Raw genomic sequence first — 25,198 nt, 5'->3', positions numbered from 1 at the left:
CTTGGCTCTTGCCCTGAATTTCCTCATCCATAAGACCTAACAGTGGTTCTCCCCAAGACCCATCAAGCCCAGTGGCTTGTATGACAGTAGTTGGGAGGGAAAGCTGTGGTAGGATGTAAGTACCAAATACTGAGTTTTCCTCCACTTGAGCATTACAAACTCCAAGGCTACTGCAGACAATCAGGACTGGAATTCCAGCATGATGTCAAGCCCCAAGTCACAGAAAAAGGCAGCAGATCCAGCTTCAGCATTTTACAGTCTGAAATATTTCAGAACCTGCGTGGCACTGCATTTAGTTTGACAGGCTGAAGACATGTTGGATCAGGCTCGGAAATCTTATGAAGAGAGTTCAGTGGCTCTGAAAAAGGATATAAGTTCCACAATATCTGATCTTACTGGCTGTGCTTCCTGGTTGGCCAGCCAATATTGCTGATCCAAATATAAACCATGTCTAAGAGGACACTTCTGAGCCAGTCTTCCCACCTCCACAGCTCAGGAAGAGTGATGGGAAAAGCCAAGGCACCTTTGGACCCCCATGGGGCTCACTAGTGTAGGAGAAGCAACTAGCACATTCCCTGCCCCAAAGATGAGTTGTTGGGATAACTGTTGAGGCATCTTCTGCTCAGACTGTCACAAGGACATCCCTCCCCTGTCCAGATACCCCACAATAAGGAATAACCACTTACACAGAAAACTTCCATTTGCATTTCTCAGGGGACTGGGTTCTGACTTCTCACTGCTTCACTGAGGCACAATCCCACACCCTTTGAGCCTTCCAAAAGCACCACTTTCTCCCCCCTGGCTCTGCCTGGAGCCCCAGGGAATGTACTCATGCTGGGCTCACTTAAGCGCCTAGAATTAGAGGGGATTCATCCAAGCTCTAGAAGGGAACTACTGTTCAGCACAAGTAAAGGAGGAAAACATTTTACAAAGACACGCACATTTCAGCCAAAGTCAGGGACAAGGGATCTGGGTGGTCAAACACAGGACAAGAAAGCCACACAGTACATGAGATGCACTCTGCAGTGTTCGTTCCAGGCAGAACATTTGGCAAAGGGAGAAGGTCTGCTGTGCCACCAGTGCTTTTTATGATATGAGACAAGTTGGGGGCTGTGGAACAACTGGGTGGGACTAAGTTACCACCAACTCATCATCAGGTTTGTATCTAAAGCTCCTGCAACTTCTCTGTAATACATTGTGCCCCAATTCCTCTCACTAAGCCAAGCAGTGCACTAACACCAGGTTAACGGGACCGAGTTCACACACAGCAGGGACACGCTGGCTCAGGAGGAGCACTGATGCCATGGCAGAAGTGACAGGAATGTTCCAGCTATCCAAGAAGCTGGTTGCATTAACAACAACCACACTTTGTACAAAGCTTAGCCCAGGAGACAAATGGCTGGGGAAGGCATCTCCAGCTTCTGTTTCTGGTCTTGTCCTGAAGTGCAGAGAACATCCAGGAAAGCTACTGCTTGTTTTTCCCAGTCCTGCCAGAAGCAGGAGGAAATAAAGTGATCACTGATCTATTCAACAGATCTAGAAGTTGAAGGCTGTGTACAGAAATTGAGACTTTGAGTTTAAAAAGCAAAGGCACAGTTATTTATAGACCATCTCTTTCTCTGACTTTACATACCAAATCCCCACGTGCATCTCCTATTGAGGGATCTTTTTACAGCTGATATTAAGTTTGGCTCACAAAGTGCTGCTTGCTTCCTGGATACTTACGGGTAATCCCAGTGGCCCTCTGTCTCCTTTTTCACCCTGGGCACCCTTCTCTCCTTTCACTCCATCAATCCCTGCTTCCCCCTAAAGGAAGGATGAAGCAGAAAATAAACCCACCATAACAGCACTTACATAACAAACATTTCTCCCTTCAGAAGAGGCAGCAGAGTAATGCTTTAGCCCAATTCTCAGCCTAAGCTGAAGAAAACCACTGTCAAATTACCCCTGTGTGAGCACCTGTTTTAACTCAGTGGCAATAAGAGGAGACTCAGGCCCTGTGGGTAAAGATGTTCAGAGCTCACTATAGTGCTGCTCTCCCTGCTCTTGTTTCTGTATATAAATATAAATAACCAGAAGTTATCTGATGCAGTGGGATTACACTTTAAGATGTGGATCCACTGGAAGTGAATGACAGGTATGTACAAGCTTTGAAGAAAAATCATACAGAAATAATGTTTGGAAAGACTTTTGTAAATGCTAAGGCATCAGTTTCAACACTTCAGAAAAAAATAATTTCAGCTTTCCTTTACCAACTGTATTTTTTAAATTCTGTATTATAAACTATGAAGCAATATTAAACAAAATACTCCTTTTTCTTAAATTCAAAATGTAACCCAAAGCTTCCCCCCCCCCCCATTCCTGTTCATAAGGCCTTTTAAAACATACCCATCATTTTTAGCACCCAAACAGTGCTGGTGGCCAAATATTAAGGATAATCAGAAGAACTAAAACACTTTGCACATTTTCCAATCTTTGCCCAGAATGTCACCAGAAAGATGCAGCTCTCCTTGTACGTTTCCACTCAACTGTTTTTTGTCCCAAAATGAGAGCTGCTAATCCATTTTCTTCAAGAAAATATCCAGAAGGATTTATCCTCTTACCAACATGGAAGAAAAGTACCACCTGAACACGACGAAGCTGTTACTAAAGGGAATTCTAGCACCTTGGACAATTTCAGTCACATTTCAGTACATAATGTTTTGTACCCTTACCTTGGGTCCTGGAACACCCTGAAGACCCTGTATTTGGGATGAGAAACAAGATATAAGTAATGTTTCAGGATGGGCTTTAAGCTCCAGGTATCCCAGTTAAGCCTGCAGTACAAAAGTTTTGCTTTCTGGAGCAGAAACACTCAGCCCAAAAGCCTCTTTATTTGTGTAATGGGCACTTCATGTACTGTTTTCATCTCTAACGAGGAGCCTCTTGCCAAGCACACCCTGGCAGGGGGCCAGGTGTGCTATTAAGACAATTTCTGCAGTTGATCCCTTTAATCCCATCCTGCTACTGTCTTCCTTTCAGCTCAGACTAACATAACCTTTTTTCTTTGCCCTCCCAGCCCACTGTAGTTCTGACCTACTCTGGGGGTGGGCTTGGAAGTGATACTAAGCATGTTCCCCTTTCAACACTGCAGTGGTTCTGTCTCCTCCACACAGAATCCTCCCCAGCCACAGCCTGCTCTAATCCCATTCCCAGTGCCTTGCTCCTCAGGTGTTTCACTCAAACTTACTGGAGGTCCTGGAGGGCCTTGGGGTCCAGGGGGCCCAGATATCTAGAAAGCAATGCAAGAGGAGTCACCATCAATGTGCTGCCCTCAGGGGCAAAGTGGGGCTGCTCAGAGGGGAGACAGGACACAGGGTGCAGCAGAGCTCTTCCACCAGGCTGGGAAACCTAGACTCCCCCTAAGGACTGCATTAGGAAGCAGCAGCAATCCCAGACAGAGTAGCTGGGAAGCAGCAGCAGGACTCTGCGGAAGGTTATGCAGCAGTTGCCAATATCTAAGAGGAGGGAAAGCAGTGAGGTTTTTTCCCAAAGAAAGGTCCGCTTCCACTACTCTATCACCATTCCTACAAGGACCTATAGGGTCAAGGAATAGAAGAGAGGAAAGAAGGCATCTGGTTCCACATGTGTCAATAGCCTGTGGGACTCCTTGCTGCAAGCCATTCCAAAGCTAGGGGTGAGCTTTGAGGGGAGAATGGGCAAATTCAAGAACTCTAAAATCTATTGAAAAAAAAAAAAAAAGAAAATACATAGTATATATACACATGCAAATAATTGCTAGGAAATCCATTTACTGCAAATACTAGGGAAAATATTTGTTATGCTTTCCAAGCTCTTCTCTTCTTCCCTAGGCATTCCTTATTGACTAGTGATTGTAAGATAGGTTGTTCTTGTGTCAGGAAAAGGAGGGCATCAGGAGTCAGAGGTAGCTGGCGATCCAGTCCCACAGCACAAGGCTTGCTGTCCCCAGTGAAGGGGTGTCACCAGAGGGTGGAGGGTGCCTGTTTCCAGCAGCACTGCTGCCAGATTGTCCCTCCCCTACCGCCAAGATCACGAAGGAACACAAGAAAGGTGACCTACCAATTCTCCTGGATTTCCTTTGTCTCCATGCTCCCCAGGCTCACCCTTCTCTCCCTGCACACAACAGCAGAGTCTGTCACCACCGGCTGTGCTCTGGAGTCTCCCTCCATTGAAGCTGCCAGTGAACCACCCATTGCTGGCAAGCAGCAGCTCCCCCGGGAGAAGTGGGAACAGACCATGTGGTTCATATTCCCTGCCTACTGCTGGAGGCCTGACGGACATTGTGACACCTAACAAAGGGGTAGGGCTCTGAGGCTCCAGGGCACTCAGCATTTTGGAAAACAAGCCCTTGTATGCTGCTCTATGCTATTTTCTCTTTACCAAGCAGGAAAGAGCAGCCTGTCTTTTCCATTCTTACTGTCAATCCTGGAAGTCCAATAGGACCTGGCAATCCTGATGGTCCTGGTATCCCTTGGTCACCTCGTTCGCCTTTCTCTCCAGTGGGGCCATCTAGACCCTATAGATCAAGAAAGATTTGTGGAGTTTTTGCATGACTAAGTCAGGTAGACATACAAGACATCACTGCAAGAGCCAAGACTAGCTCTGGTCATCCCAAGAGTACTCTGAAAACCCTGGGCATCCACCAGGTATCCAGGGAAATGCAGGGCATCACTAGTATTGAAAGTGGAGGTACAAATGGCTGAACATCCTCCTGTCACTACAGATGTACCAGTTCCCAGAGCGGGGTTGGGGTACTGCTTTCCTGCCTCCAAGTTCTGCTCAAGGTTATGCAGTTTGCTGGAGTCCATGCTAGGAACCACTCCCCACAGCCAGCTGTTGAGACAGCAGGAGTTTCATCCTGGTAATCTCAGAGAGAGGCAGGAAGCTGTTGCATAAAACCCCCTTGAGCAGTGCTGGGGACACAGAAGCAGTGACAGACTGAAGCTGGGAGGCTGGGCACTCTGCCCCAGTTAGTGGCCAGGTTGTGAGGGGTTACCCCATGCAGCTGCCCTCCCAGGAGGGGGTGTGGTGGTGCCTCAGCCTCCCAGCTCACGGTCAGGCCTGCTCACTTCCAGCAGCGTTTCAGTGCCAGCAAGACACCAGGCAGCAAGCTGAGGAACGGACATGGTGCCCACAGAGCAAGGCAGGCACCTGGGGACAGCCACTCCAGCAAGAGGACATCATGTGCCAGGAAGCCAGGACCTCCCATATTGTGACACTTCACGCAGCAACACCCACCTTGCAGGGGCGCTCAGGTATCCAAGGAGTCCTGGGGCCTTGCCCCAAAACCTGGGTGGCCACCAGTACTCAGAGAGGTTTTGATTTACTCACCGGTGAGCCCGCTTGTCCTGGCTCTCCCTTATCGCCCTTTTCTCCTCTGACCCCGATATGGCCTGGCTCTCCCTTCATTCCAGGAGGTCCATCCTTTCCTGGCAGTCCGTGAGGGCCAGGGGGGCCCATTTCTCCAGGCTTGCCACGTGGTCCCTAAATGAAATTTGCACAACATAAAGTGAAACATTTACAGATCAGAGTAAGGCTACTCCTGCCTGGCCCAGAGCCTCTTGCACTGCTCATCCTTTCCCTCATGGTTATGCCCTTTGGAGACAGGACAAAGTAGCGTTGCCATGACAAATGTTAGGACATTGATAAACCATTAATGCTCCTTTTTGTGAAGCAAAACACTTTTTTCCCCTGTGGGAAAAGCAACCATGCAATGTCAGTGACAGAAATGACTCCAGGTAAGACCTCTGAAGGGAGGAGCATCGTGCCTTACCTTTTCTCCATCGTGGCCTGGAGGACCTGGCAACCCAATTTCACCCTGAAACACAGAATCATTACTTTGTCAGTTTGAAAGCAGCTATTCTGACTCCTCCTGTGGGGCACTGTGATGAAGAAGGGCAGGCATTGCAGAAACAGCCTGCATGGACCACTCACAGGGAAAAAAAAGCATGAAAAATCCAGGGTTTTTTCTGTAATCAAAAAAAAATAAAGCATGGAAACCCCTGGTTTTTTCTGTATTCATAGAATTAAAAAAAAAAAACCAAAACAGAAAGACCAACATGGAAACCCCTGTTGAAACATTACATTATGTGACTGCCTGAGAATTTTCCCAGTCTTGTTGATCCTGACTGCCAGCTCACAGCCCCAGTGCTGTAATATAGTCCCCAACCAACACAACCCCTCAGTTTGGTTCCCACAAGCTGCTTCCTGAAGGGGAGAGCAAGTAGAAAGGAACCTTCATCTCTAAGATTAGGCATTATCATTGTGGGAAAAGAGATTTTCAGGATATTGTGTGTGAGGAGGAGTGGCAGAGGCCAGCAGGACAGTCTGATAGTGCTGGACAGGAAGTATGGGAGATCTGGGAAGAGTCGTGGGTGGAAATTTTGCCTGAGGTCTGCAAGTGCTGAACTGAGACAGTACCTTCTGTCCTGGTGGCCCTGGAGGTCCAGCCACCCCTGGACGTCCTGGGGGTCCCTAGATAAAGAAAAAAATTATTTTCATATTTTCAACACCGTTTGTGTTTTGAAACCAAACACCTCTCCTGAGTTTAAGGGGAAATCACTAAGGAATATTTCAAGGGATTCCTAAAATCATATTTCGTTGGCAAGATGAACAATGGAGAGCCCTGAGAGTTGCTCATCCCTGCTCTTTCTGAGCACTCCCTGTTCTAAGCAGCATGTACTACCTCTTAAAGCAGAGCGATGAAAGTCCTGATTAGAATTCAAGTGCCCAAGATCAGAAGGCAAGATGAGCTCTTCTTTCAGCTGTCAGCTGCCCCAGCTTTAGCTCCCAATGGCAAAGGCGAAGTGTTTTAGCTGCACCTAAATTGTCAGGCCATCTGCTTAGGATGGACACATGGCTACTTGTGTAAAACCCCATAGCAAAGACAGGAACTCACCATCAAGGCCAAAGTTCGTATTTCCTAGGAAAAAAAAGTGAAAAAAAAAATTAAAATAAAAAAAGAAAACAGCCTCTGGAAAACTAAGCTTTTTCCTGGAGACGGCTTATTCTCCACTCATGTAACACTGGCCCAAATGAGCACGGAGCCTACAAAATTAGTAAGAGAAAAAAACCAAACAAACAATAACCACACTCTGAGTCCCACAGAGCTGTTATTCTACAATTTCTCCTTTTTCCCAGTGGAACCCAGGCCAGCCCGGAGCTGGGCACAGCCACCCGTTCACTGCACTTCATCTGCACATGCTTGCAAGGAAGCTTTGGTGACTTTATTCACCACCCACCCCACGCCATGGGCCACTCCCAAGGGGGTTCATGTGACCTCTCTGTCAACCAGTATGGATACATCAGCCCAGCCAGGTGCGCAGGTATTTACCAAAACACTACAGGCAGGGAGCTGTGGGACGAAGGGGACTATGGCACAACCAAGTGCTTCCCTTTGCGGCTGGCGCAGAGGAAGCAGATCTACATTGTTCACAGCTGTCTGTGCCCCTGGGAAACAGTAAAGCACCCAGCAGTCACCTCACAGGACAGGAGGGCAGCTGCTCACCTGGAGAGCTTCACTGATGTTCCCATCATAGTCCATAATTTCATCCTTCCCAGGCTCTCCTTTGGGGCCCTGAAAAATACCAGGTTTTTAGCCAAGGGCTGGGATTGCCCTTCCCTTGGGGTGCTCGGAGCTGTGGCTCACTCTGAAAAAAGGGACTCAGAAGGGTCCATTTCATAAGTGTCCAGTTTTTCATTTATTAAAGAAAGCCTCTGCAATGCAGGAAATTCTACAGAATTGTAGCCATCCCAGCTCAGATCACCATGTCGTGACCATCAAAGCTGGCAGTCTGGAAAGAGGTGAAGTTGAGGCCAGAAGCCAGGAACTGGATTGTTTGACCAACCCATGAACATGCACCAACCCTCTTGTTGCTCTTTTCTCGTAGGTCAAGGGCCTGAGTCCAGACTGGGATGTCCAAACCCACCTCCTCCTATGAATGAGCCACTCTGAGATGGCTTGGGAGACTTTGTTTCCTCTAATGTGGGGGTGAGGGTTTGGAGTGGAGAAATAGCCTGTCGCAAACTTAGCCACTGCCCAGCTATGAGCACAGTGACAGCAAGACCCAATCTGGACTGTCAGTGTGGTCCCACTATCCTTAGACCCCTCTGACGGGCCAAAACTCTTTGTTAGTGGAGGAACACCTACCCTTGGGCCCATGGGTCCCTGGTCTCCCGGTGAACCACGTTCCCCCTGAAACAGGAAGATCACAATTTTAGCAAAGCCTGTCCCTACACTTGCATGAACTCCAGGAATCATCCTCTGCTGGTTCTCTGAAACAGTCTGGGCTAGACAGCTTGATTTAAAATTCTCCTTTTCAGCTAAGTTTTGTACACATAGGAACAAATCTGCAGCTACTGAACCTCGGAACCCGGAGGTGGGTTGTGCAGAAGCACCCCATACCTTTTCTCCCTGTGATCCTGCAGCACCAGGCTGACCAATGTCACCAGCTTCTCCCTGACAGGAAGAGAAAGGGAAAGGGATGGGTCTGTATTGTGTTGAGAGGATGCAACTCCACTGCTGGCTTCTCACTTCCACGAAGAAGAACTACAGAACTGCACCATCCAAGCACCCCTCCTGTGCCACCTTCTCCTCAGGTAGCCCAAATCTCCGGCCACAACTGCCCACCACTCACCCTTCTGTTCCACCCAGGGCAGAGGGAGTGCTCAGACTGGTTTCTCACAGAGCCTAGAGGGGAGTTATTTGAGAACAAGAAGGGCATTTTCCTTCCAAAAACAGTTCACAAATTCTCTCACCTGCAGCATATGGAAGAACAGTACTAAAACACTCTGTAGAACCTGATATCCCTCCAGCAGGTAATCACAGGTGGGCACAGATGAATACAACCTTTGCTCCTTCCTATACACCTTGTGCTGGGCACAGTCCCTCAAAACACACAACTCCGTGAAGGAAAAATCACTCACCTTTGGTCCAGGGGGTCCAGGCAGACCTGGAGGGCCAGGTTCTCCTTTAGCTCCCACCAAGGCATTCTCAGCAATTCCCTTCTCTCCCTGTTTGCAAAGAAGGGTAAGCCATATGTCTCAGCTCAGACTCTGCATCTCTGTAATTTCATTTGCCAAAATACTGGCTTAGAGAGACGTGGCCCAAAACAAGGTCCATCAGCTGGACTCTTGATAGCCCAGAGAGGCACTGCTCCAGGAGCAGCAGCTGGCCAGGAACAGGACAGTACGGTCCTGCCTGAGGGTCCTTGTGTAGCCCTGCCAGCAGCCACAGCCACACTCATCCCTTCAGATGCAGCACAGCACTTACTCCCCAGGGCAACACAAGGCTGCCTGTGGACAAACCTCATCCCCCAGCCTCCCTTTGAACACTGTGTTCTTCTATTGTTGAAACTGAGCTAATTAAACCACCTGATGACGGCTTCTTTTGGAATGTCTCCCTCTGGAGCTGTAATCATCACCCACTCAGCCCTGCACACCATGCACACCAAGAGCACATAATAAGGCAGTAACAGGAAAGCTTTGTCACTGAACCCTCATCCCTTCCTGAAACGGCCACTGGCATTCACTGCACTGTCCCCTTTCCCAAAGAAAAAGCAAGTCTGATTTGAAAGGTGCGATTTCTATCTGAAAATCTCAGATAAATCAGGGAAAAAGCCAGTTTTAGGGCTTATCTTTTTGTGACCTGCCTTGGGTCTCTCTGAGCACAAAGCTACTCCTCCAATTCACAGCACAGTAGTGCAGCTCCCCAAAAGCCCCTCTTCTCATCACCCATGGATCTTGGAACAGGAAGGAGGCTGAAATGCCATGTTACATCTGAGGCCATGCTTTTAAAGGGGAACTACTGGAACATGATTCTGTGGTCAATCTCCCCCTCACTACATGAGGGCACACAATTCCTCACAAAGAGGCATCTTTTCGTGTGCCTCCCTCACATCCCTGTCTGGGGATGAGATTCAGCTGAGCAGAACATACTGCCACAGCTAGCAGTGTGTGAGCTGTGCACAGGAGGGAGGGAGGAAAAGGGGTGAGAGTGGCCCCACACAAAACAAGAAAAAAAAATAAAATCAGGAAACAGACAAACCTTTGGGCCAGGAAGTCCAGGAAGGCCAGGGTCACCAGCTTGTCCCTTCTCACCCTGTTGGCAAAACAGACGTGGTCAAGGCTGACTCTGCAGGCTCTCCATCCTGGAGGAGTAGCAAAAGGGTGAGCTGCTCCTGGTTTCACACTCTCTCTCCTTCCCTAGGGATTTTATTTTGGGCACAGACAAGGCATCCTCCATGAGCAGTACCAGCTCAAGACATTACACGTTTTTGCCCATCCTTTTGACTATCTCTGCACATCACTGCCAGTTCTCTCCAAAGCAAGGTGAGCGGGCAAGGGATCCAGGGACACCCCTGTGCATCTTCCTTATCCCTCTGGTCTGCTAAACTCTTTTCCCTGTCACTTCTTCTGCACAGGCTTTCCCTGATCCATATACCCACAGAAGCTGTTGCAGAGGGCGAATTTTAGTTGGAGTGCAAGACTTTCTCCATGCCCTGCTCCTCTTCCCTAGCTCCAAATCCCAGACTCATTATGCTCTTAAAAAAACGCAAGCAGTGCAGTGTCTCAGCTGGCAGCCAAGCTCTGTGACACACACTGGTCATGAAAAGCAGTGACAACAGGAGTGGCAAAAATGGCAAAGACAGCAGCTGATGATACAAGATGATGCCTGGTGAGCTGCAGGCTGAGCTGTGTGAGGCACCATGGAGCATGGAGGATGCCACAGGCAGTGAGCAATGGAGAGCATCTGGCATTCCTTTGGTGAAGTGGCTTTGCTCAGCTCACCATGACACTGGGGCTGTATTTTGAATATTGGAACTCAATTACTGGTCTTTATGTTGAAGTTAAGTTCTCTTCAGACCATTCCATACAGCTGCTAAACCCATGGTTTCCAGGTACAGTGTCCTGTTTGGGAGTCTGCATTTTGCCAGGACAGTGAGAAATACTGGAGGTTTCTGCTACCCTGAAGAAACGTTTCAAACGCATCACCAGGGGAAGGGGTGTTCTTAGCCGCTACCCCCACAGCTCCAAGACTCAGCAACTTGTACAGATTACAGAGAACAATTCAAACCCTCTTTCCCCCCACAGGTGCCCAGCTCTCTCCACAAAGGCTCCTGGAGCCAAGCTACTGGGCTGCAGAGGCTGGTGCTGCTCATCAGAGCTCAAGGGCACGCATCTGACATGCAGGGGACTTGCATCAATGCTCCAGGAACAGACATGCACTGGTGGCTCCCTGGAAAATAATTAACTAGCAGCAATCTTTTTGTCAGGCAATTCTAGAGTGCAGTGCCCCCCTTCTCCAAGGTAATTTGGTTTCCAGCCACCTGTAAGACCCCCCTGTCTGAGCCTTCTTTCCCTGCCAAATCATGCACATTGCTAAATTAATGCTTCTCTCCCTGGAAAGAGGGAAAACATTTTCAGGACCTCATACCCAATGAAAAGGTTTGGCATTGGGGGTTTTTGTAAAGGTGTAATTCCTATAATAAGGAATAATCCTGTCCCAGGCCTCTGTGAATCCCTGATTCCGCCTTGGTATCCCACTTTTCATTCAAGGACTCTTTTGAATACACATCCATAAGAGCTACTGAAAACATCCTGTGATGCCAGAACTACGGTGCAAAGCAGTGGATTTCTTGAGGAAGGAGGTCAGATTACTGAATCCCTGTTTAGGGTGTTATTTCTGGAGTCAAGAGATGCAGCACCGTCCTTAATTGTTCCCAGGACAAGGCTACATCCCAGGCATCTCATGCTGCCCTGCCTGCCACCAGCCCCCCACCTCCTGCAAGCAGGAACACGCAAACACACTTCACCAAGGGGGCAAGAGCCAGCAAAGGACACATAATCCCCCGCAAGCATGATAATGCAACACACGGAAGCTCCCGGCAGCTCCCGCTCGCAGGGAACACAGCACAGCGCTACCAGGACACCCAGCCCAAACACACAATGTCCTACCCGCTGCCCCCTCTTCCCTGGCAAACCTGGGGGGCCCATCCTCCCTGGGACTCCAGGATCTCCCTTCGTGGGGAAAAAAAGAGACAGAGAACATGTCTGTTATATGGCTGTCACATGCTGTAACATAACCCAGCGAGCCTCAAACAAGAGCAGCCAGCTGCTCTGAAACCAAGCTGGCTGCTCCGGGATGGAGAGGCATGGGGCACTCACACACCATGCCTGCCTCAGGAACTCAAACCAGGTCACGCTACACTGAGGTAGGGACACTGTGCAGAGCAGTTCATACACTGCACGGCGGAAGAGCCCTCTGCAGGGACATGGGAAGGCTTCTGGGGGCACAGAAGTATGGGAGGCAGAAAGGGGACAAGGGAAGGGGCAGAGGGAACCTACTTGCTAAGCACAGTGTGCTGTGCGTATCTCATGGAGTAGGGAGGAAAGGAGGAAGGCAGCTGGAAGGTTCCCATTGACACAGACACAAGCAGGAGGATGGAAATACTTGCAGTATGGTCCCTCTCTCACTTGGTATCACTGTATCCTACTACCATTTTGCTTAGAGTGGCAGGTGCCACTAGGGCCTGGATTCAGGCACTGGCAAGTACACAGACATTCCTCAGCTCCCTCAGCTGATCAGGAAGGGAAAAATACACAAACCAACCAGAAGTGCAGGCTCAGAGCAAAGCCCTGTGAGAGTACCTTTTCTCCTGGAGTCCCAGGCTCGCCCTGGTGAGAAAGAGACAGGAAAATAAGGTGAAAAACCAGGAGGAGAGAGTACAAATCCTCCTAGGGCTATAGAGTGGGGAAAACAACATGATCAGGAAGGGAAAAATACACAAACCAACCAGAAGTGCAGGCTCAGAGCAAAGCCCTGTGAGAGTACCTTTTCTCCTGGAGTCCCAGGCTCGCCCTGGTGAGAAAGAGACAGGAAAATAAGGTGAAAAACCAGGAGGAGAGAGTACAAATCCTCCTAGGGCTATAGAGTGGGGAAAACAACATTGATCTATGGGGGCCTTGACCTGGTAAGTAAGGGCATCACAGTGCTTCAGTTGCATATTTTTGTGCCTGAAACTTCTTTTATCTTCACTAGCCAGCTCCCAGACTGCTTTAAGAAACCAGCAGACCTCAGACTCGTGGCTTCTATAGAACAGAGCAACGACCTTGCAGTATGTCAGGATGTTTACCAGACACAGAGGAGCATAGGAAGACAAGACTCATCTGCTGGCACAAAGGAATTTGCCGCTCCTTGCTCTGTTTTCATAGGAGAGGAGCAAGGCTGCAGGTGCAGCTGGGGGAGGCTGTGACGGTACTAGTTCACCAGACTCGCTGCCAGGTAGCAGGAGTGAGGCTGGAGACAGGTGTAGCACCTCCGCCAAAGCCACGGCAGTTCTGATATTCCCCTTTAGTGGGAGCTGTCCGACCATTTTCTAGCACCTTGCGTTCTCCCAGCTCCAGCCCGCGTCCAACTCAAGGCATTGCAGCGTAAAACTGACCTTCATCCCTGCGGTGGCCAACCCAGGAGCGCCCTGGCAGAGAGAGGAAAGACAGGAACACCTTGTTTGAAATCAATCGGACATACATTTTTAAAAAAGCAAAACAGTATCAGTCAGGTGAAACTGAAAATGCGAAAATCTTTTCCTTTCCACCACTCAGAAGTAATGCTGTAACACCACACAGCACACGTCTTCATTCCCTGAGCAGTTGTTCACCTGTGGCAGTGGCTCTGGGTTCCAGAAAGCTCTTCCAAAGGCAGGCATCATGAGCACAACCCACTCGAGACAGCTGGATTTCCACCCCCACCGCCCCTGGTTTTAGTCCCGCAAGTGAAGCAAAGGCCAACAAGCAGAACAGGGTCAAATAACTGAGGAATGCAAAGACAGACCAAGGACCAAACCCCCACTTCAAGGCTAGAGCCCAGATACCTCAGCTCAAGCATCCCAAGAAAAGCCAGCTTGTATCCCAGAGCCTTGGAGTATTCCCCCTCATTCTGTTTTTATCACAGAAGACAAACCCTGCAATAAAATGCTTTCAGGAGAGCTCTGAAGCCAGACACCTTAGGGGAGAAAACAGACCTCCGAGCACTGCAATTCAGGTGTCATTCCGCAGTGCAGAGCAAGCCACCACCATGGGACTGCGGAGTCCAGGCTGCCCTGTCATCCGAGACAGGTGCCTCAGAGCCTCAGGAGACAGCTGCTCCCACAGGGACTGTCACATTTCCCTTGACAGTTTTTGCTGATGCAAAATGCAGGTTGTCCCCGTCAACCATCCCCTGAAATCTCTGTATACCCTGTGTTAGTATTAGTTAGGCCCTAGTTAGAAAAGGTTCAGTTGAAAAAGCAAATATGGGGGATAAACTAAAGAGAGGAGAGGGAGTGAAGTGGTATTAGAAGTTGGGAAATGTGAGGGGTTGGGATGTAGTACATGAGGCAGTGAGGAGGACTGGGAGCCAAGTTCAAAGTGAAAAGAGTTTGGAAAAGTTCAAACAAGAAGGAGTGGGGAGCCAGAGAGCAGCAGGATCATACCTCTCAGCTTTCTGAAACAGAAATCGGGGACAAAAGCTAAAAAACACAAGGACAGAAGATGGAGATCAGGGATTCTATGCAATAAATGGGGGGGAAAAAGCATTCCAGATTGTCTCAGGATCAGTAGGTTTTAGTGAATACAGGCTAGAGTCATGAAAGGGATAACATGCAGTAAGTGGCTTTGGTTAGGCCTTCGTGGTGCCTTGGGATGCCTGTTCCTCATTTTTCAGCCTTCGAACAGCAGTGAACACAGATCATGTTATTTTTTAGTATTTACCCTTAAAATGCAATCCACAGACATGCAGGGTTGCTCACACACTGACCCTGATTCATCGCTGCATTAGTCCAGGTTCACACTTGGGCAGCCCTGCTTATCCCAGCTGGGCTAACACACATCTGCAGCAGTCACCTGGGAACCCAATTTACAAAATGCCAATTCCCTTTACAAACATCAGCAACTGGCTGCTCTCACTGGCGTAAAGCATGAAGATCCTGATGTTGCAAGTCAGCATCAGACTGGACATGCCATTTGCTCTGTAAACACTTCTTCCCCACCATCGCCTTCACAAATTAGGCCCTGTATTTTGCAATTTAGAAGCATAAACAATTCAGCTGAGGACAGCCACCAACTAAGAGACACACACACAAATGCCTGTGCATCAGGGGCAGTCGAGTGCTATGGGTGAGATCAGGCAGACAAGCGTCACTCCTCTGGTTACAAGGTACCTTAGAGCCATGTCTTCCTGGCATCCCTGGCATGCCTCTCTCCCCCTGGAAGCAGAGCAAGACACAGAGAAAGACAGCAAGAGACAGGAGATGAGTCCTCCCAGGGCACTGTGAGGAGTGCCCAGGGCACAGGTGATGAGAAACCCTCCCAAGCGAGGTGAGGCACTGTTTTCCCCACCTGACTATCATCAAGTTGACTGCCCTAGCTGGGGCCATTTCCCATCAGCAGCACCTCTCAAGCCTTACAGGACCAGGACGGACCCCACTGGAGTGCCACAGCCTCTGTATTCTGCTACCACATTCCAGGTTACAGCATGATGTAGGGCACAGGGAGGCATTCAGCCCACAGTGACTATAGAATGAACAAACCTATTTGGAGAAACAGAGAATCCAAGGGTGCTAACAAGTGCTGTTAGCCTGAATTTTGTCTAGTGATAACTGGAAAATAAAACATCTTCGGGCAATCTGCATACTGCTGTCATTTTGTTCTGGGTGTTTAGTCCTTGCTTGGAAGGATATACGTATATGGGGTTTTTTTTAATTAACTTTTTGTAATTACAGCATCCTGTGAACTGTATTTTATAAAACAGCTTCTAATACCACCATATACATGGCCTAATGTGGGCACCTCCTGCCCTACACAGCCTACTTAGCTACCCTATTTTCAGCAGTTAGAAAAGTAAAGCAGTAATTAGGAATACTTTGTACTGGAAAACGTGGATCGCTCTCTCTCTCTCTCCTTCCCAATTATGCTCTCTCGTTTTTTTTAAGCAAGACCAAGAAGGGAAGACCGATGCTTTCTGGTGGAACACACCCACCCTGCTTGCAGAGACCATCCCCACAGGGCAGCCCAGCCTGTGACAGTAATTCCCCTTCCCAGAGACTTTTCTGGAAGAACTGTCCGCCTGAAGAGCTGTTGAATTATTTAGCCCTGCAAAAGCAAAGCCCCCTTGGTGAGAGGGAGCACGGTAACCCCCCACAGGGGCAACTCAGAACAACCACCCTATGCCATATTTCCTGACGACGCTGGCACAGCCCCCGGCACCGGCGAGATCCCACAGGCACTAGAGCTAATTAGAGAGGGCAGCAACAAACGTGACACTGCGCCGCTGAAGAGCAGAAAGAAACCCAGCGCCAGAGAAAAAGCAGGAAAAACAACTTTCCAGAACATCTTTAAACCCTTATGTGTTTGAAAGCCATTGTAGTACAGCGAATACCCGCTGGGCTGCTCCCTTTGCGATCCCCTGCTACCCTAGGAGCTGCACAGGGTGCCGTAGCCAGGCAGCAGTAGCTGCCCACCAAAAGCAGCACTGGAATGGTGCAGCAAAGTCAGGAACTGGGAAACATCACCAGAGATGGGTACAAAACGCAAAACATCCAGCACAGCTCCCCAGGGGGCTTTAGAAAGGCAACCAGCAGCATCTCCCAGCTCTCCTGAGCTTCATGCTGATTTAGGAAACACCTCTCCCTTCCACACCGTGACCTCACACTCTCCTCCCCTTTTACCTGGTGTGAGCAGCTTTATCCCCACGGAGTGCCAATGGTGCCTCACGCTGATCAGCTCATTAGCTGCCAATTAAAGCAGACAACCCTTCCTTTTTGCTCTTTGCTGTGAGAGGCAAATTATCAGGGGGTTATTGAGAAAGGCTGTGGGCACTTTATGACTCCTTCCTCAAAGCATGAGAAAAAGCCTCATCCTATGGATCTTTCAGGAAAAAAGTAAGAAAACATCAGTGAAGCTGAATGTGACAGGCTGGGGGCAGAATCAAATGCTCATTCAAGTGGGCCAGGTGATCACAATGACTGCCTAATGACCTTCATGAGACACAGATTTAGGTCCTTACATGATCAAAGCACAAGTGGTGGCCACAGAAGAAAACAGCTGAGAGACAATCTAGATTGTGCTGCACCTGTCACTGGGTGGGGACAAGTGGTTAAATGAACAAGGGGTCTGTATGATGCTAGCAAACCTCTTCAGGCCAGAGATATTCTTCACTGGCAGCAGTGATATTCCATGCAAAATTGGCCACTCAGCTAAACTACGAATCATAGTGTTTGTCCAGGGCTCCTCAAGGCAAAGTCCAGGTAATTGGATCCAAAGTTGGAAGATTTAAAAGTCTTCCAGAGTCCCAATTAATCCTCCTAGGTGGGAGGACAACAGAAAGAAGCAATTTCCAAAGACAACAAATGCAGGTTCTGTTGGATGCTCAGGAGCTGCTACTGGGTGAGGTCTGGCTGCTGATTTAAGAATATGTCTGCACTTCCCCTTCAATTCCTCTGAGCAAAAAGAAAGGAAGTTGAGAGAAAAGAGACCTTGACAATAACAAATGAAAGTCTGCGTGTGAAAGAAGCTGCTGCTTTGGGACTGGGGAGGTGCCCCTTTGGAGCTGCAATTTAGTATCACAAAAACTGTGATGGGTTTCATCTCTGCTCTTCCTGACGCGGGATGAATAACGGATAAATAAAGGGCCAAGTAGAAAGACTGTGGCCCCGAGTCAGGGAAGGCTCTCATCCTCTGGATGACCCTGAGACATCACTGCAATACCTGAAGACTTCCCCTTTGCCAGTGAAGGGCTGGTTAGTCCTTGTACACGGGCACAAATAAAGCAGGTGTTCCAATGCTAGCAGTGAAACAAGGGACTTTAAGCAGGGACGAAACACAGCTTCTCCTTTCAGCCTTTTCTCCCTCCCAGGCCACACTCTGACTTCAGTCCTTCAGTTCAGCTTAACAGGAGACCCACTGTTGAGAGAGCAGCAAACTCCAAGCCCTCAAAACACATCTGTTCTGAGTGCAATTCCACCTTCATTCACACTGGCACAAACAGGAGCAATACCTTTGTCCTTGATGGAATTACACTGGAGAAGGACACAGGAAACCTTTGGACTCTGCATGCACTGTAGTATTTCTGAGGAGGTACTGGTTTTTTGTAGGAACACAGTCACTGCTGCTCTATTAAACTATGAACCCAGAGCCTGCATTCCCAAAGAACATCTCTTTAAACTCCAAGTGATGTATCCCTGGTAAGCTCTGAAGGGGCCTTTTCTCTCTTCGAACAGTAATCCACCCAGATGGTAAAGATATAGAAAGTGTATGTGCTGCACAATAAATGAGCTGTATGCCACACACTAAATACTGGAAATGTACATGTCACTGTTAATGCCTGTCCAAATATTATAGGACCAGTCTTTCCTCACGATGTTTAAGATGTATGGCATGACACAGCGTGCTCTGACTGCCATGAACACTTGCCAATGCTGTAATGTTTTAAGCACAGTCTACATTGAGTAATATACTTTAAATATATGGGTACAGTAAATTTCAGTCAAATAGATAACATCTGGGCAGAGACCATATGAGCCTGTAAAAAGTGTCCAGAAACAGACAGAAAAGCTGGTGCCAAACCTCAGCCTGAATCGTGGAGTTTGAGTGGATTTGATGCGTCAGCTAACCAGAGTTTATGAGGAAACCCCAACCTAGCCCATCAAATAGAGAGATGTAACAAATCACCAGCAAACTTCATAGTCAGAGAAATGCCTTTGGTAAGAATCGAATTCCACCGAACGGATAAAGGCTGCATTTATTGCCTGAGCTCGGAGTGCCTGTCTGTGGTTAATCAGAGCACAGATGTGTACTCCATCAAATACCCCACAGAGCTGCCTTGGACCCAACTTCCCCTTACAATCCATTAGCCCAAGGAGCAGTATCTCCCAGGTGATCTACTGTGCATTAGAAAAACATATTTGTCATGCCTACCTTTACGCCAGCATCCCCTTTTTCACCCTGCCCATCAAAGAGGAGAGAAAGGGGGTTAATAGAGAAGGACAGTGAACATAAAGGGAAACCAAGCAAGCAGTTCAGTTGTAACAGCAAGGGACAAAGGGAAAGTAGCCAAAAGAGGGGTGTGATAAATGCAACCCCAGCACTCTGGTCCTCCTCACAGCAACATGGTACCAGTCAAGCACTGGCTGTAACCCAGCCCTCCTAGGGAATGCAAAGGCAGTTTAGGTCCCTGGAGTGGATGCTGGAGGTTGCCCATACTAATGTTTTTCTACATGGTAAGGGTGTAGAAACCATCAAAATATTTCATGGTCCAGAGTAGTCTCATTTTCACAGCCCTGGTGCAAAAGCCTCTAAAGGCTGGGCCAGTTTTATTCTTTAATGGGAGACTGTGTAGGTCCTGGCTCAGGACAGTGCAGAATCACCTTGGCCAACAATCGCCCAGACTCTTCACTTAAGAGCAAGTGTTCCTGTCTACAAAGTTCATTCCAGGTTCTAGAGAACTGTCTCCAGCCCATGGCCTTTGATATCCCCTTAGGATAGGCTTGTGCCACTTATCTGCCCCTGAGAGGTGCCCCCACTGACTCGACTTTAAGGGTTACCTTGGGGCCAGAGGCTCCAGGGAGGCCTGACTTGCCCACCTCACCCTGAGGAAGAGAAGAAAGAAAACAGTGGAAGAAGCAAACGCAGCAGCAAGAAAAGGAGCTGTTGGTCACCAGAAAGGTCAGCAGAGGTGTGAGACACACCAAGGTGTCCTACACACACCAACCTACCCCTGGGTCTCTCTGGGAGAGGAGCACCACTCTGCATCAAGAAAGATATTCAGTGTATGAAATGTATGGAGTGAAGGCAGTGGTCCCATATCCTACATCATATCTGAGTAAACAACTTTTCTCAATATTTAGCCTTCTTTTCCCTTCCCATTAGGACTTGGTCCCCTACATTCATCCATTCCTTCCAGCCTTCCCAGAGAAAGGTCATGACCTTGGGCTCATCCTTCCAAGACCAGTGCAGGCTCTTCGCCTGAAAGTGAATTAGCCAGACAAGTTGTTTCATGTAAGAGGAGCTCGTAGGAGAGGCTGGTAGGAGAGGCCCTTGCTGTGAGGTAGCTGCCGAGAGCCGCCCGCCCTGCGCACACAGAACAAGATGGGCTCCTAATGGAAAATCTGATGGTTCACTGAGAGAAGGGGCAATAAATTGTGTCTGTCTGCAGGAGTGGGCTGCAGTCTGCAGGGGCTATAATTTCCACTTCCTGACATAACAAAAACTTCTCAGTTTATACAGAGCTAATTAAAAAGCTCTCAGGTCTTGCCATTTTGCCTGCAGAGCACCCATAAAGAAACGTGGAGATAACAGGGGACACAGGATTCCTTCCTGCTGGGAACATTCACCTTCCCCTTCTCCAGCTGACATCTCTTTAGCAGTGTCTCTTCATTCCCTCTCTCCCCTTTGATCTTCCTTTCTGTCTTTCCCCTGCCTTTCTGTCTTTCCCCTGCCTTTCTGTCTCTTCATTACACCCTCCAGGCTTGACAACCCTGCTGTTAATCAGCTGCTGCTGAAGGCATTCGGGCATTGCCAGTTTCTGCCTTTTAACCCAGAGCAGAATTGACTCTTTCCTGTATCCCAGAGAGCAATAGCCAGGGATTTGGCCCTTTCCAGCCTCCTGTTTGGGTCTGGATGCACAAGAAGTGCATTTCAGCCTGCAAGTGGGTGTAGAGAGGCACACACACACACAGACATCTGTTCCGTAGCTGCTGGAGAGTTAAAGGTATCTCTGGGCCCAGGCTCTCCTTACATGAGTGACAGCAGGGAATCTGTGGGCCTGTTGCAAATCCAAGTCCAACAGGAAAAAGGCTCCACAGGAGGCTTCAGCACAGTCCATAGATTTTCAGCCATGATTCCATGAAGCATCAGTGCACTAATTAATTTAACAACATTGAAGCTTCCCTTCTTACCTTTCTGCCAGGGTATCCCTGAATCCCAGTGTCTCCCTGCAAAAGGCAAAAAGACGAAAGAAAACGAGGCTTGGCCTGAGAAGGATGAATCTCTGCCCTCTTCCCTGGGGTATTGCTGGGATGGGAGAGCGTTCCATGGGGAAAATTCGTCTTTTGCTCAGAGTGATTCCACTGAGCTCCCGTCCCTTCAGACCCACAGCTCAGCATTACCTGCGCTGGGCTGAGCCCTGGCAGGAAAGCCCTAGCAGACAGGTAATGCATGTCAGCTCTGTGCCCCAACCTCCATGGTTCCTATTTCCTCACCCTGGCTACACATATCAGATAAAAACAAATTAGGGTGGGTGGCTGCGGCTGAAAAACAACAACAACCACCCCCTCCCTCACACTTTGGCAAGTGAATACATGGGAAACCATGGCAGAGTTAACAATAGCATTGCAAAATCCATTCCTGAAGCACTGGGAAATGCTTTGAGAATGGAAGAAGCCAATAAAGCTGTGTGTGGCAAACAATTTTGCAAGATGGGCTGATGAGGCGTGCCTGGCTCAGTCAAGATGCTACTCAGACGTGTCGCCTGGACAAAACCCATGAGTCAGCACACGGGCCAGGCCCCAGAGGCAATGCTGAGCTGGCTTAGAAATCTTTCTCAGCTATTTGATGTAACCTCTTTTACCCCTCCTCCATCCATCAAAATGTACTCATCTGTCCTCATCAGGAGAGTCCATCTCCGTTCACCATCTTTCTACACCTCTAAGTGAGGAGAGATGTCTCACCTTTGGTCCAGGAGGCCCAGGTAAGCCCTGTGGATAAAATCAAAAGAGACACTGGGGCTGGAAAATACAGACATCACATGGACAGCAGGGTGATGGGGGGATGCTGGCTGGTTTGATTTGAAACACCCCTTAAAGATTAGCACTGGTGAGCTCAAATATCCCTAATCTAGTCTTCGTGTAGATGAATACTATCTTAGTCCGCACACCCAAATCAATTCATGCCCATAGTGCTCCATCCCTCCAGGTTTGCTCTTGCTGAATCTGAAGACTAAAAAGCTGCTTTGCCTTATGTCTTATGCTCCAGAATCTTTTCTGTTTCTCTGGCTTGCTTGGGGAACTTGTTCCCAGCCCACTGTGCAGCTCTGGAGTAAATCAGGCATTTGCAGCTTCCTCTGGCAAGCTAAACAGAGAGAATATATTAACAAACAAACCACTTGTGTCTTTAAATGAGAAAAAACCAAACAATTTACCTGATATGAACCATGAAGCATACCAGATATATGTGTGTGTAAATATAAATAAACAAAATATCTATGCAGGAGCTGCATGTGAGCAGGCAGGAAGGGAAAACTACTCTAGATATGCTCTGATGCCTATACCACCCTTGATGTTGCCTGCTTTGGCAATTCAAGTGTTTAGTCATCCTGTCCTTGGCTCCTCAGAGAGAGATGAAGATCTCTCAGAGAGAAATGAGGATGTTTACAGCATCCCTGACCCCTGTAATGTGTGTGGAGAGGTGCATTTGCCTTCAGGGATGAGACTTGCTTGTCCTGTTAGCAGGCCTTGAAAACTCTTTGAAATGGAAGTTCCTTTCATTCTGCAGTGGCTACGGAGCCAGCATGCCATGTTTTCCCCTGCAGCTCCCAGGAATGGAGCTGGTTTCTGGTACCCACCTTTCCATCTCTGCCAGGCTTTCCAGGCTCTCCCGCTCTGCCCTGTCGCGAGAGAGAGATACATGAGCAGGATTTTCTGTCCTGTGCCCTGCCATTTAGCAATGGTATTATTTTATAAATGGTGCTTCTGTTCCCACCCTCCTTGGCTGCTCGATAGGACAGCGACAGGACTTCAAAAGGGTGGCAGGCAGCACGACAATTACACCCCAGGTGTTACTTCCTCCCTGGGGCCATCTGCAAGGGCTGAGGAGGAGGAAATGAGCCTGGTGTCACCCACTGTGTGTCCAGATATCAGCAGTGCCCAGTGCACATCTCCGCCTTCCCTCTCACTCCCCTCCTTCCCTGGAACTTCTTCCTCTCCACACATCCACATGCTCTGCAAGCCTCCTGTCCATGGCTATCTCAGCTTCGCCAGAAGCAACAGGGGCCAGAGGAAACAGCCTGTGCCCTAGGGGATGGGGGAACAGAAGGATTTAGGTTTTGGTAAGGACTTACAGGGGGTCCAATTGGCCCAGGACGTCCTGGGGTTCCTTCGGGTCCAGCTGGTCCAGTGGGCCCTGGTGGACCAGGGGGCCCTGGGGGACCTTGGATCCCCGCTTGTCCTTGCTCACCCTGCAGTTTGTAAAACAAGAGTTATCAGCTGGCAGAGCAAACCCTTCACACCACCACCCTAAGGGCCCAAGGCAGGCCAGCCTGACTGAAGCAGAGGAAATAGAAGCAAGTCCCAGGTTACCGCCAGGAAAAGTTTCCAAGAGTGATGGAGAGCCCTGCTGAGGACAGCTGGGCTCCCTGGGAAGCAGGAGCCAGCACCCAATGGTTTGCAAAGACATCTGAGATCACCTGGTCAGAGCTCTCTTCTAAAGGGATCTAGAGATGACAGAGCAGTCCAAAGAGACCTTTTTATTCATTGAGCCAGTCAAGTAAAATTTATGTGTCAAAGACCAACATCTTTTGAGTCTCTAAGGAGGCTTTCCAAAGCATTTGACAGTCACATGTGAAGCAAAGCCTCCCATGATGACGCTGGCACTTCCAGGCAGAGCCACAGTGTCTTACCTCAGCCTGTTTTTCCCCCATACTATATTTGTTGGACAACACTCCCTCTGTTTTGCCAAGGACCAAAAGTAGAAATCCCACAAACCCAAAAGAAAATAACACGATCATCATGGCATTCCTGGAGCCCACCCAAGGCAGGCCCATGTACACTAGGCAGAGCGTGTTTTTCTAAGATTTAACAAGGCAGTGCATGCTGAGCCACCTGCCATTTTCAGCTCTCTGAAACAGAGCCGTTTGAGCCAGTTCCTCCCCAGGCCCCTCAGTAGCCATTCGGTGGCTGTGGCTCATGCCTCAGCAATGTCATCTGGCCCAAAGGACCTGGACGTAGCATCAAGTGGCGCTGAGGAGACAGTGGGTTGGAAGCACCACGTTTGAATACCAGACTGCTGATCTATAATTGATTAATCCAGCAAGCTCCTAGGGCACTGTGGCACCCGCACTAAGCTGTTTGCTTATTAGGCTCACCTCCCTAGATAAAGTACCATGACAGCCTACTGGTAGTGATCCAATTTCAATTTGAAAAACTTTCCTTGGTGGATCCATGGGAAGCTAGAAACCAAATATGGCTGTTTCTCAATTAAAAGCCAATGGGTGTGCAATTGGGTCTCTGCTGCATTTATCCTCTCTACAGCCTTATACACTGGAGGAAAATGCATGAAATCTGTCCCCTGCCTGTGTTCCTACCAAGCACACTGTTTATCCTGGCTGCCTTTAGTAAAACATGCAGATACAGGGATGTTTGCTTTATTTAGAATGATAAATGAAAATAATAAGCTGCAAATTTCATCCTTTCTGCCATGAGCTCTGTTTAAAAGAAAATTTCCAACACATGGGCCAGGCTCACGAGAAGCTCAGTCACGTGTGGAGCAACAGCCCTTTTCCTGTGCCTCACCACCCAACCTGGAGCCCATGCTGGGAAGCCTGCTGGGCCAGGCAGGAGGGGTGCCCTTGCTTCACCCCATTTTTAAAGTGGATCTTCATTCATCCTGTGGCCCTTGCAAGGGAATGCAGGTTCTTTTCTAAGCTTCTTTATTTTCCATACTCAGTGCTATTCAACCATCCTCTAAATGGTCTCATAGCTTTTAAATATGGAAGGTAATTTGGATCTAATGAAGATATTGGGAGGACACTGGAATATATCTCTAGATTTCCTCTTGCCTTGACCTCCCATTCCAGCTTCAAAGACTTTCCTTCCACTGCATCTTACAATACTCCCAGCATGGGTGCACCACGGGAAGCCAAAGGGGGCTTTGCCCATCTCACTTTGGCTCTCCCTCTTCTACTTCCACCTCAACTGCTCTCTGCCAGCCCAGTCCATGATCCAGATTTAGGGCACTAAAATGCATCATGGTGCTGGAAAGGGGTGCTGGTAGGGGACAGGGAGCTGGGAAGAGCAGGAGCCCTGCCCCAGCACAGGGAGTGGCTGGAAGGAGATCCCCCAAAAGTCCTGTTTGCATCACCCTCACTTTGCTGTCTTGGGCACAGCAGGCTTTGTCTAAGCAAGTACCCATCCTTGCAGATCCCTGAACA

At 48.8% G+C, this 25,198-nt stretch overlaps 1 protein-coding gene across 23 annotated transcripts in view; it reads right to left on the bottom strand.

Annotated features, from left to right (window-relative positions):
* Window positions 1-25,198, bottom strand: part of COL13A1 (collagen type XIII alpha 1 chain) — a 90,723-nt gene that overhangs the window by 16,232 nt on the left and 49,293 nt on the right. For 9 of the 23 annotated variants that reach the window (XM_032115929.1, XM_032115920.1, XM_032115917.1 and 6 more), the window contains 24 exons: window positions 23,111-23,227; window positions 22,616-22,657; window positions 21,723-21,749; window positions 20,952-20,987; window positions 19,599-19,643; window positions 18,973-18,999; window positions 15,219-15,263; window positions 13,464-13,496; window positions 12,854-12,880; window positions 11,977-12,039; window positions 10,067-10,120; window positions 8,947-9,033; window positions 8,426-8,479; window positions 8,171-8,215; window positions 7,529-7,597; window positions 6,920-6,943; window positions 6,442-6,495; window positions 5,795-5,839; window positions 5,353-5,505; window positions 4,439-4,537; window positions 4,081-4,134; window positions 3,230-3,271; window positions 2,715-2,741; window positions 1,726-1,806 (listed from right to left, as the gene is read on the bottom strand). In XM_032115929.1, the coding sequence (XP_031971820.1) occupies window positions 1,726-1,806; window positions 2,715-2,741; window positions 3,230-3,271; window positions 4,081-4,134; window positions 4,439-4,537; window positions 5,353-5,505; window positions 5,795-5,839; window positions 6,442-6,495; window positions 6,920-6,943; window positions 7,529-7,597; window positions 8,171-8,215; window positions 8,426-8,479; window positions 8,947-9,033; window positions 10,067-10,120; window positions 11,977-12,039; window positions 12,854-12,880; window positions 13,464-13,496; window positions 15,219-15,263; window positions 18,973-18,999; window positions 19,599-19,643; window positions 20,952-20,987; window positions 21,723-21,749; window positions 22,616-22,657; window positions 23,111-23,227 (1,350 nt within the window). Of the gene's footprint in view, window positions 1-1,725; window positions 1,807-2,714; window positions 2,742-3,229; window positions 3,272-4,080; window positions 4,135-4,438; window positions 4,538-5,352; window positions 5,506-5,794; window positions 5,840-6,441; window positions 6,496-6,919; window positions 6,944-7,528; window positions 7,598-8,170; window positions 8,216-8,425; window positions 8,480-8,946; window positions 9,034-10,066; window positions 10,121-11,976; window positions 12,040-12,669; window positions 12,697-12,853; window positions 12,881-13,463; window positions 13,497-15,218; window positions 15,264-18,972; window positions 19,000-19,598; window positions 19,644-20,951; window positions 20,988-21,722; window positions 21,750-22,615; window positions 22,658-23,110; window positions 23,228-25,198 lie in introns of all 23 variants that reach the window. The other 14 variants (XM_032115914.1, XM_032115923.1, XM_032115922.1 and 11 more) reach the window with 14 other exon arrangements.

Source organism: Corvus moneduloides, chromosome 8, assembly GCF_009650955.1.
Source record: "Corvus moneduloides isolate bCorMon1 chromosome 8, bCorMon1.pri, whole genome shotgun sequence".
Taxonomy (NCBI): Eukaryota; Metazoa; Chordata; class Aves; order Passeriformes; family Corvidae; genus Corvus; species Corvus moneduloides.
Note: the sequence above shows the minus strand (reverse complement) of the source record. Positions and strands in the feature narration are given on the sequence as shown.